The sequence below is a fragment of the Anguilla rostrata genome, chromosome 6, assembly GCF_018555375.3.
Source record: "Anguilla rostrata isolate EN2019 chromosome 6, ASM1855537v3, whole genome shotgun sequence".
Lineage (NCBI taxonomy): Eukaryota > Metazoa > Chordata > Actinopteri > Anguilliformes > Anguillidae > Anguilla > Anguilla rostrata.
In genome coordinates this window covers 3,375,407-3,387,930 of record NC_057938.1, presented here as the reverse complement: position 1 = coordinate 3,387,930, position 12,524 = coordinate 3,375,407, and the positions used below count along the sequence as shown (strand labels likewise).

Sequence of the window (12,524 nt, the reverse complement as noted above, 5' to 3'; positions counted from 1 at the left end):
CAAACAGAGTTTTTATCCAGCAAACTCAGCCCACCCGTCAGGTATAAAAGCCGCGGCGCTGGCCTGGTTTTAATCTGCACTTTTCCCAATCAGAAACAACGCCAGAATCCCACAGACATGAAGGCTGTCGTGTCTTTGCTCCTCATTGGATGCCTCGGTAAAGTACCGAACCTTCTGTTCCCTAATAAAAAGAATTATATAAATTAACGTTAAAAATGATGAGGAACAATGGTTAGAATGACGATGAAACTGTTTGACCGCTGTTTCTCCAAGTGTTAGCGCTGCAATTAAGAGTCGTGCACGGCAATGATGGGGCAAAAAGTACGATCATTAGAATAACCGTGTCAGGTGTGGCGCTGCTGTCTGGTCGCCTTCCCCCCACAGCCTCGGCACTGGCAGCTCCTCCGGTGAAATGGTGCGCGCAGTCTGAAGCAGAGAAGAAGAAATGTGACGACCTAGCGGGCAAAAATGAACTGAAGGACCTTTTGACGTGCGTGCAGAAAGAAGGGGCAGATGGTTGCATAAAAGCCATTAAGGTGAGTGGACGGCGCTGTCACTCTATCGCCGGCATCTATGGCGAAAAGTCTGATTGATGTGAATTTCAAAGCGTCTGTCGTTAATATACGTCTGACTAATGATTAAAAACATTTTTGCTCATAACAGTTTTTAGTTTTTAGTACGGCTTTCAAAATACATATAAAAGCCCATAATAGATTGTGCGGGTGAAAATAAATAAAAGAACGGTGCGTGCTGGCGAAGAAAGTAATGTATTTAGGAACAAAAATTCCTTCGTGCATTTTGCATCTCTCTCTCTCGCTCTCTCTCTCTGGCTGTGTACCTCAGCAGGAAAAAAAAGTAGAAGCGGGGGTAACGGTGAGCATCATTGAGATGCATAAGTCTCTCATCAGATCAAGGGTGTCAGCAGACTTTGAGTACTACAGTAGGATGCAGGATATTTGTGTTTTTTCAGGATAGGTGGTGCCGTGGGGAGGCTGAGTGTAGGCTGGAGGGAGGAGAATTAGTATTTAACAGCATACTAAGATGACGGTGTAACCAATGCTTTATGTTAATTGTGCGTCCTATTGTTTTTCTTTCTCGCTTTGTTTTTTATATATATATAATTTTTTTTTCTTAATTTTGGTTTGTTGTTGCCATTGGCTGTGTATTGTACAATAAAGGTTTGTTAAAACTCAAATCTCTCTCTCTCTCAGGATAGGGAAGCAGATGCTGTTACCCTAGATGGAGGTGATATCTACCATGCTGGACTCGAAAACTATGACCTGCACCCGATCATCGCCGAGGACTACGGCCCAGGTAGGCCAGGGGCTTTCGACACGGCAGTGAAGGGTGAAGGTTATGATAAGATTACAGCTATGTTGGTATCATGAATCATAGGTCAATAAATTATATATACATGGAAATAAACACCATAGAGCAGGGGTCCTCAATCTTATCCAGAAAGGGCCGGTGTGGGTGCAGGCTTTCATTCCAACCAAGCAGTTACACACCTGATTCTACTAATCAACCACTAGAGTCTTTGCTAAGGACCTTGATTAGTAGAATCAGGTGTGTTCCTGCACCCAGACCGGCCCTTTCTGGATAAGATTGAGGATGCATAGCTGATATAACTCAAGCAGGGGGGCTTGTGTGCCCTGTCTCATTTTTTTTTTCTCAATGATAAAATGGCTAGGACTACAGTGGCCCACATTTGACTCCAGAGCTACTGGTTGAACATTCCTGATATAAAGGATTGCAGCACAGTTAATGGGGTGGTGGGGCAAGGGGGAGTTCATGTGTAGAGGCAATCTTTTTCAACAGAGAATCGTTCCTTTGTGATGAATGGTATGATATTTCTCTATGTGCTTCTTTAATCTAATGCTGTTGAACGCTCAGTTGGTGATTACAGGTTCCATGTTGCATAAACGGAGGGAGCAGGGTAAAGACACAGACAGTGGGGTTGAGAGAGAGAGAAAGCAGGGTGAAAACTCACTAAGTTGTCTCCACCCCCTTCCCCTGTAGGCTCTGACACCTGCTTCTACGCTGTTGCCGTGGCAAAGGCGGGCACGAACTTCGGGTTCAAAGATCTGAAGGGGAAGAAGTCATGTCACACGGGCCTGGGGAAGTCTGCTGGTTGGAAAATTCCCATCGGTACTCTGCTAGCTCAGAATCAGATCTCCTGGGGTGGAATCGACGATGAAACTCTTGTGAAAGGTGATCTGCCGCACTGCACTGTGGGCCATGTAGTTTCTTTTAGGCCATGCAGTGAAATAGGTCCAAGGAGACATTCCCATGATTTTGCCTTATTGTGTTGAGAACACCGGTGGCGGATGAAAAGCACAGGAGTGAAAGTCATGTTTGCCAGTGCGATGAAAATTGTCACAGTGCGGTGTGTGCAAGAATGTGTATAAATCCTTGCCTGTGTGTTTAAATGTGTTTACAGCACATTTCTGGGCATATTTCAGTGCGCTTTTAAACATTTTCAACATGCCTATGTGTGTTTCAGTGCATTTTCAAACTTGTTTTAACATGTCTAAGCATGTTTCAGTGCATTTTCAAACGTTTCAGGGCATTGTAAAACATGCTTCAGTATGTTTTTAAACATGTTTTAGTGCATTTTTAAACACGCTTCAGTGTATTTTTGTCATGTTTCAGTGCATTTTTAAGCATGTTTCAGTGCACTGAAATGCATTTTCCGTTTTCTCTGCAGCCGTGTCAGAGTTCTTCTCTGAAAGTTGTGTTCCGGGAGCTGACCAGGATATGCACGCTAAGAAGTACAAGAACCTGTGTAAGCTGTGCGGGAACGACTGCTCCCGTACACACAAGAATCCCTACTATGACTACAGTGGAGCCTTCAAGTGAGTCCCACAGCGCCCCCTGCAGGGCTACCATTGCTTTCTCCTCTGATCTCTCCCTATCTACCCCCATGATCTTCATCCCTGGTCCTGGTCCCGAGAAAACTGCTGCCCGCCAGGGTCAGAAATGAAAATCTCTGGTTTACCGTATTGCACAGGGTGTGCAAACAAAATAATTTTTAATCGTCATAGTTATTAGGGGTGGCTGACTACCGACTATGGAGAATATTCTGTCTCTGACTATCACACAAATAAAGTTGGAGATTTCCTTCTTTGGAAAAATAGTTGAAATTTCATGAGAAAATGGGAAACTAGTTAGATAAAAACCAGTCAGAAATTTTATTTTAAGTGGACGGTACAACTGCCTTCTCTCAGCATGAACAACGTGGTTGATGTACATTTTTCAGTTCTGCTATGTCCGTGCTGTGTCTGTCTTCAAACCATTGACATACACAGAAAAAAGCTAATGTGAGTGTTGGACCACATTGAGAGGGACATTTTAATATTGGCTCTATCCAGCATGTTCAGTTTAGGCTTTGGGGTGGGTAAGGAATGGGGCTGCAGGTTTCATTCCCAGGCAGGACACTGCTGTTGCACGCCCAAGTAAGGTGCTTAACCTGAGTTGCTTTAGTGTGCTTTGATTTGTGATTTCATACATGGATTCTGTTTTTTTTTTTTTTTAAAAAAAAATGACAAAGTAAAATTTTCTGTGTGTTTGGAGTCACTCTTAAGAAAATAAATATGGGTTGTCGGACATCTTATCCTTTTCTCTCTTGTCAGGTGCCTGGTGGAGCGTGGTGGTGATGTAGCCTTTGTGAAACATACGACAGTCCCAGGTAATCACAAATTCACCAATTCAAATTGTGCCTTATTGGCCTGACAGAGCGCAGCGAACCTTTTGCAAATTAGTCCACTGGTGTACAGTTGTGGCTAAGCAGTCAAGATGAGGTATCTGGTGTTAAAAGAATGCAAAAGAGAAGGATGAAGGATGAACAGCCCTGTTGTTAGCAGAAGGGGACCAAATCTGGCACTAATGGCGGTCCGATTGGCACTTGCTTGCTGTGTAATATGAAACATGTAATATGTGTTAATAAGACTTGTGTGAACTGATGACAAATGTGCTGATGCTGACGTCAATGCTCACGTTACTCTCATAGACCTTAAAAAAACCCAATATGGACAAAGTGACTGTGCCCTTACCCATAGACATTCGAGTGATACGCTGTGAATAGGCAGCGATGCAAACTGTCCCTGATTGGTCCACAAAATTTTCAAATATTCTCAAAATGATACAATAACTTAACAAATTGACACATACGGAGACACTAGACAAAGAAAAAACACCTATCGTTGATGTAAAAATGATTGACTTCATATTTTGACCGCATTGGTACTGTTGGCTTATAATTAATCTGGTGGCTGACAGACCTATACTGGAGCCAACCACACTGGCGCTAGAGAGCAATGTCTCTCAACAACACCAGGAAGTGACCTTCAAACACTAAGCCTGGTCTTGGCCCCTTGGTTACTCTTGCAGTTTTTTCTTTATGTCCTTTTCTGGAGAGAAGCTAGGGCCGTGTCTGAAACAGCTGATTTGCTTACTATTGAGTGTACAAGTTGCATACAAGTTGTACACAACTTGTGTACTCAGTAGTAGGCAGGCATGCTGTTTCAGACAAGGCCTACCACTCACAGCATGTGCATAACTGACTCCGCCTCCTGTTTCCTACTTCCTGTTTGTAGACTCAGAGAAATCAAAATACGAGCTGCTGTGTAAGGATGGCACCAGGAAGAGCGTCAATGACTTTACTGAATGCCACCTGGCCAAAGTGCCCGCCCATGCTGTGGTCAGCCGTAAGGACGCAGACCTGGCTGACCGTATCTGGCAAATGCTTCAGACAGCCATGGTACACTCTTTACCTGTACACCTGAAACACCTGTGCTGTCCATCAGTCGTACCCTCGCTGCTCACCTGTGTCATGTGCAACCGACTCACCTGACAATGTCACATCTGTACCATCCTTCTTTACACCTGGGCCACTACACCTGCACCACTGGCCTGTACACTTGTACCATTCACCTGCCACACCTATATGTCTCCCCCATATGGCTGCGCCAGCTCAACCAGAGCTTCTGTTGTGGAATGGGTGGTCAGGTTCTAATCCGGTTGTGTTTGTGCCTGTGTGTGTGCAACAGAAATTTTCCCTTTTCTCGTCCACCAACTACAAAGCCAAGGACCTGCTCTTCAAAGACTCCACTGTCAAACTGGTCCAGATTCCCAAGAGCACAGAGAGCTTCCTTTACCTGGGTGCAGAGTATATGAGCATCGTCCGCTCGCTGCAGAAAGGTGAGACACATACGCACACACAGGCACATGCGCACACACATGCATGCATACATGCACTCGCATGCAAGCACACACATGCGCACACACACGTGCGTGCGCACACACACACAGGCGTGCACACATACACACACACACAGTGTATCAGCAGGAGCCATATGCGCACACACATACACACACACCCGCATGCACACGGACACACGCGCACTCACATGCACGCACACAGAGACACACGCGCATGCATGCACTCACACATGTGCGCGCACACACGCACAGACGAACACACACGTGCACACGCACACACGTACACACAAACACCCACGCACACAAACACACACACATACACGCACGCACACACAAAGAGACGCACATGCACACATGCTCACACACAAACATGCACACACACATACACGCACACACACACACGCACACTCACTCTGACACACACACATACACACGCACACAATGTATCAGCAGGAGCCATATCCGTGTCCGGCTGGCTCATTTGTGCTTGGCGGATCCCCTTGCCCACAGCTGGCACTGACATGAAGCGGGATGCCAAGGAGGTGAAGTGGTGCGCGGTGGGGCATGAGGAGACCAGAAAATGCGATAACTGGGCCTCAAGCATCGATCCAGACTCTGAAAAGACAAGATCAGCTGTGCTACTGCACCCACCGTGGACGACTGCATCAAAAAGATCATGGTATAACATGGTTCATTACACGGCTTTGTTCAATTTTCGATTCTGATTGGTCACTTTAGGCATTCAGTGGTCAGATATTACTTTATAATGACTGCTGCTATGCGTAACAGTCCGATTTAACCTAGAACTGTTCATATCACTCCGCAGAAAGACGCGCCACAGCTGACAACTTTTTTTGTGATTGTGCCTAGTTGTATGACTTGCGCTAGCTGTACGGTACATTCAATCAGATTTGCAGTGGGCGAAGAGAAAACTGACCTAGTGTTAGCGACATTACAAAAGGTGTGAGGCTGAATCAGAGGCCGGGGAGCAAATAAATGCCGGCGACACTGACAGGGTCAGGAGAGAGACAGTGAGCCAGAATTACAGAGGCAGAGCAGAATAATAAAAAATAAAAAGTAGTTGTCTTTCAGCTATCGATACAGCGGTTTTGTGTTGTCTGGTCCAGGTAGACAGTGTTATGCCATTGATGTCAGGAGACAGTCCGTTATTACATTTTATGCTAATTTGTATTAAGGAGAGTCCGATGACCTACTAGTGGCAACTTGCCTTGTATCTTGCTCCAGCACCCCGTTAGCCGATGCTCCTGAATAGGCATGAGTTGGTCAGCTATGGGTAAATAATGGCCTTCACAGAGGCAAGCCCCCTCCCCTCTGCGGCTGCCTTTATTTCTCAATAGCTGACCGCCTCGTCAGGGATTATGCCTTACATAACAAGATCCGGTGTTAAGAAATGTAGATACAATTTTTTGGGAAGGACAGTTAAATTTCTCTCTTGCTGCTTCTCTCTTCCTCTCTTTTTGTTCCTTCTTTATTTCTTTGTCTCCGTCTCTCTCCCTCTTTCTCTCTCTCATCTCTTTTTATTCATGTGTGTCTCTACCTATTTCTATCTCTCTTTATGTTTCTCTCACTCATCTCAGCGTAAAGAGGCAGATGCCATGACGTTGGATGGAGGGGAGTTGTACACTGCGGGGATGTGTGGCCTGGTTCCGGTCATGGCGGAGCAGTATGATGAAGGTACCGGTCAAACACAGAACCGCCGTCAGAACCACCTTCAGAACCACCCCTGATAGGCTGGTTTATCTGTTCCAACCATCTCTACATCCACCAATTCCCTCATTTGGAACCACATTATTTATAATGTAATTTTATATCTCTCTGTCTGTTTCTATTCACAGCTAAATGTAGTAATTCTGGAGATACCCCCGCCTCCTCTTACTATGCTGTTGCCGTGGCGAAGAAGGGCACAGGCTTCTCCTGGGCTGACCTGAGGGGCAAGAAGTCGTGTCACACTGGAATGGGGCGCACTGCGGGCTGGAACGTCCCCATGGGTCTCATCCACAAGGACACAAATGACTGTGAATTCTGTGAGTAGTGTTGGGGGTCATGGGTCACAGGCCTGAGAGTGCTGGCAAAGTGTTATAGTGACACTGAAGCCGTGACGCTGAATGTGTTCTGTGTCTTTGTGTGTGTGTGTGTGTATGTGTGTGTGCGTTGGAGCACTCTGGAGGGGTGTCATTTGTCAACCCTGTACACATACACACACAACTGTGTAGGTTCCCATTTTTTAAATTATATTTTTATATTGTAATTAAATGAATGTTATTTATGTTAAAGTGAGAACATTACCACAAATGCTATAATAACTGGAATGGCTGTCCCTTGTCTCATTGATTGGGAGTAGCCGTTCCGTCTGAAATGCAGTTCTGTGGGTTTGTGGTCACGGGCTCTGCAGTGGACAACACAGAGAGAAGGGGGCTACTGCTTACCGTACGAGGGTTACGTTGCTCCCTCGTTTTACAGCCAGTTTCTTCAGCGAGAGCTGTGCCCCTGGGGCTGACGAGGGGTCCAGTCTGTGCAAACTGTGCGTTGGCAAGGGAAAGGACAACGTGGGAGGCGTCAAGTGCAGAGCTAGCACAGAGGAGCTGTACTACGGCAACAGCGGAGCTTTCCGGTACAGTAGGGCTGCACGGCCTGCTCCCCTCTCTGTGAGATGTGCACAGGCTGTCTCTCTCTCTCTCTCTCTCTCTCACCCTCTCTCTCGTTTTTCTCCTCTCTCTGTCTCTCTCTCTCCCTCTCTCCCTGTCTCTCTCTCTCTCCCTCCCTGTCTCTATCTCTCTCTCCCTGTGTCTATCTCTCTCTCACCCTCTCTCTCTGTTTTCTCCTCTCTCTCCGTCTCTGTCTCTCTCTCCATCTCTTTCTTCTGTGTGATGTGCACAGTTCTTCACTCTCTCTATATTCTGCTATCAGTTGTTTCTCTGTTGCTGCACATGCGTGACGTGACTAGACTGGTTTTGTTTTTCCCTCCCTGTGTGTGTGTGTTTGTGTGTGTGTGTGCGTGTGTGTATTGGTCCCTCTGTCAGTGATGTGTAAGGCACATTTATACTTTGCGTGTGTTACATTACATTGCCGGCCTTTATCAGACTCTCTTAACCAGAGCGACTTACACAACGTTTTTACACAGCATTTACATCGCATCCATTTATACAGCTGGATATACACTGAAGCAATATATATACTTAAGTACCTTGCTCAAGGGTACAACCGTGTCCTGCCAGTGAATCAAACCTGTGACCTTTAGGTTACAAGACCAGCTCCTTTCCCATTATACTTTGAGTCGCACTATGTGTGTGGTGTGTGTGTGTAATGTCCTCCACTGTCTGTGTTATGCATTTGTTTTTTGTTTCTCTCTGTGTGCACATGATGTGTCTGACCTCCCTCTCCCTGTCTGCAAGGTGCCTGGCAGAGGGTGGTGGTGATGTTGCCTTTGTGAAACACACAATTGTGGGAGAGAACAGTGATGGTAAGAACTGTCTTTAGCACTAGCATGAAGTCATCTATCTAAACATATATGAGCTGTATAGACTCTGTCTATACAGTATATAGCTGTATAGAAAAGTATTAACATTTCCATTTGTATATTTAGCAGACCCACCCTCAGTGAAAAGACAAAGAAAGCTTGCATGTTTTTAAACATAAGATCCATTTAAACAGCTGGATATTTACTGAAGCTACTCTAAATAGGCTAAATATCCTTCACAACATGTGTTTGTATGTGTATGTATACGTGTGTGTGTGTGCACGTGACTGTGCATGCCTGTGTGTGTCCATGCATGCATACAAGCATGCATCTGTGTGTGTGCATGGGTGTGTTTGTTTGAGTGTATGTGCATGCGTCTGTGTGTGTGCATGTGCGCATGCATGTGTGTGTGCATGCATGAATATCTGCATGTGTCTGTGTGTGCCCGTGTGTGTGTGCATGTATGTACATGCTTGTGTGTATGTGTGTGTGTGCGTGTGGACATGCTGGTGTGTATGTGTGTGTGTGTGTGTGTGTGTGCGTGCATACCTATGTGTGTGTGTGTGTGCGTGCTTGTGTGTGTGTGTGCGCTGCAGACCATCTCATCCTAATCTCTGCCTAGGAAACGGTCCCTCCTGGGCGTCGGCCCTGAAGTCTGCTGATTTTGAGCTGCTGTGCCGTGATAATACAAGGGCCCCGGTTTCTGACTACGTGAAATGTCACCTGGCCAAAGTGCCCGCCCACGCCGTCGTGACCCGGCCCGAGATGCAGGACCAGGTGGTGGCTTTCCTGAAGGACCAGGAGGTGGGCAGGACCAAAAAACCGTGCTCCTAAAATTCAGTACACCTGAACCGCAGCATTTGTACCGTAAGAATGTTGACTAATAAATGAGGTTTATTCTGGGGGGTTCACTACAAAGGAAGCTTAACATAACCAGGGTTCCTTTCCATTAGCTGGCTTGACAAAACCTTACAACCGCAATCGGGTGTAACCAGTATCGTGAAGGCGGTTATCAACATGCTGAGTGAACATGGGCTTTGTTAATTGAGCTCTGTGCGTGTTCCCATAAAAGGGGCATTGTTGTTGACCGTACTCGAGCAGCTTAATTCTGTCCTGAGGAATAAAGACTAAAAGGACTAAATAAAGAATATAAAGCAGTTAAAATGGTTAAAACAACACCGTTGCCACCAACAAAGCCAGGGAGGAGCATTGGAAAAAAAATGCTAATCGTGTAAATACCTTATTTACATTACCATTCATAACAAATAGATCGACATACTTTCTGATTGTCCTTCAGTTTATTTCAAGTGACGACTGCACATTCAAGAGTTCCAAAACTTTAAACTTTATACAGCACTAAAATCTTTAAAATCTGGCCCGGAGCAATCACACCAAAATGTATTCACAATCTCAAGGATACACTGATATCAGTGGCTTATCACTATACCGTGATTAAGGAATACGTGGATATAGACATATATGGTCAAAGGAGCTTGCATATGTATTGTATTCCTTTGAGAATCTTTATCTTTCATAGAGCGTATCCTTGGGGAAAGCCAGCGGAATATGTTGGTGTAAATAATTTTGCACCGCAAAGACACCCCTGAGTATATCTGCACCTAGTTCTTCCCCCAGGAATGCCTTTAAGTACATACAGGTGTGATGTTCAGGTGTTCATACAGTATACTTTTGGAAATGTAGTGTAGCTTGCTATCCACATAATCTTGCTTTGTAGTATGCCCCCCAGACCTTGACAAAAAAAAAACTTTAACATAACATGCATGTGTTTCGCAGCCTATCCTGGTAGCTAAGAAATTTGCCCAGGTATTACAGTTTTGTGAGGTAACTTTAATACACATTCTCACACACGCATACACACACACACACACACAGGCCCAGCTGCAAGTAGCTAGTTTCTGAACAGTCTTTTGTACCTTCTCCCGTAGAGCCTGTTCGGAATCAACGGCTCCGACACTGGCTTGTTTAAGATGTTCCAGTCCGAAGGGAGTAACCTCCTCTTTAAAGACTCCACCAAGTGTCTCCAGGAGGTGATTAAAGGCCAGAGTTTCAAGGACTTCCTGGGGAAAGAATATTACGACGCTGTGACCTCGCTCAAGACTTGCTCCACCAGCGTGTCAGGTAGGTTTTGTCTCGACCATTTTCCCTGCGTGTAACTGAAACCACACCGGACCATCCAGAAATTGCCTTAGAAATTGTCTTACATTCTCTTGCAATAAAGATTCTATCCAGGCTGACAGCCCGGATCAAACTTGTTGTGACAGCTGCCATCCAGAACAAACACCTGAGAGAGGCCGCCTGCGTGCGTGCCTCCCCCAAGGCGTTACGTCATTGTTTTGCAATGCACAGCTGTCGTAAAAACATGCTGGCTTCAAGAAGCGGAATCGATAAGCTTGGAGGCATACGATTCCAATGAATGGGACAACTTGGAACCGGTTCTCGATTGTCATCCCTATTTAAATGTGCCCAGCATTCCAAGGCTTGTTGTAAGATTCAGTAGCCAATCAGGACTTTTTTCAAGTTGTTTTGTAGAGTGCAAAAACTTTGATATTTATTTTTATTTAATTTCTTTTGTTGTTGTTGAAAACACAGCATTCCAAGTCTGTACATTGTTGTCAGATTCTTTGTAAGACTATGCTGTGCTGTAAATAGTTATTTATTCAACACGCATTTTTAAAAAAACGACTTATTTATAACAACAATCACATTACGTAGTCATATTTTCAAATCTCCAGTCAGCTTTTAGCACTGGCTTAATGTAGGGCCCTATGGAATCTGTGTTACAGCTTTTTTAAATTCTCAATTCCGCGATTCCGTCTGTGATTCTGTTATCACAGAAACTATAGGGCCTTACCTTAATTCTGCCATCGGTCTGTCGCTGGCCTGCGCCGGGCCCCCATCAAAAAAGACACCTGGCTGCCAACCTGTTTGTATGATAACTGACGTCTAACCTGATAACCCTGTTTGTATGATAACTGACGCCTAACCTGATAGCCCTGTTTGTATGATAACTGACGCCTATCCTGATTTCCCTGTTTGTATGATAACTGACACCTATCCTGATAGCCCTGTTTGTATGATAACTGACGCCTATCCTGATAGCCCTGTTTGTATGATAACTGACGCCTATCCTGATAGCCCTGTTTGTATGATAACTGACGCCTAACCTGATAGCCCTGTTTGTATGATAACTGACGCCTAACCTGATAGCCCTGTTTGTATGATAACTGACGCCTAACCTGATAGCCCTGTTCATGCAATAACTGATGCCATGTTTTTCTCCCCCTCTTCTCTCGGCCCCACAGAACTGGAGAAGGCCTGCACTTTCCACACCTGCCAGCAGAAGGTGTAGAAGAGCATCACTCACCCTCACAAACCCCCTGTCTTTGGCAGTTCGCCAACCATCTGCATGCAAGGGGGCAGGGAGTTCTTTTTTTTGTTCAGCTTCTGGTTGATTCTGAAAAAATGTACAAAACAAACACATAAAAACTCTGCAATAATAAACTACTACGGCACGGTACCTAGAACCTGAAAGACTTGGGAGTAATGGTTGATAAAAGCCTTTTTCAAATTGAGCATATTCCAATTTTGTACAAGTAATCCTACCTTATGTTCTTATTTTACACATGTAGAACTTTACATATCTTTTTTTTCTCAAACTCTCTCGCGTGGCTTTGTTCATTGGGGAGACTGCTTCTTCAACTTAATTTTCCTTAGCTGTGGAATAAATTTACATTGTGCCTCAAGAATAACCCTTTAAAACCTGCCACACTTCATTCAGTCTTGCAATCAAGAAGCTGCTCGTATC

At 45.1% G+C, this 12,524-nt stretch overlaps 1 protein-coding gene across 1 annotated transcript; it reads left to right on the top strand.

Annotated features, from left to right (window-relative positions):
* Positions 1 to 12,250, top strand: tfa (transferrin-a). Its single transcript, XM_064341573.1, is given in 17 exon segments — positions 1 to 157; positions 385 to 536; positions 1,212 to 1,314; positions 2,020 to 2,211; positions 2,708 to 2,855; positions 3,633 to 3,688; positions 4,596 to 4,759; positions 5,049 to 5,199; positions 5,731 to 5,840; positions 5,843 to 5,899; positions 6,819 to 6,915; positions 7,077 to 7,265; positions 7,702 to 7,852; positions 8,634 to 8,701; positions 9,321 to 9,502; positions 10,645 to 10,837; positions 12,022 to 12,250. Coding segments are annotated over 17 exon segments (2,100 nt in total). The 5' UTR covers positions 1 to 117; the 3' UTR covers positions 12,069 to 12,250.
* Positions 12,251 to 12,524: the final 274 nt, after the last annotated feature.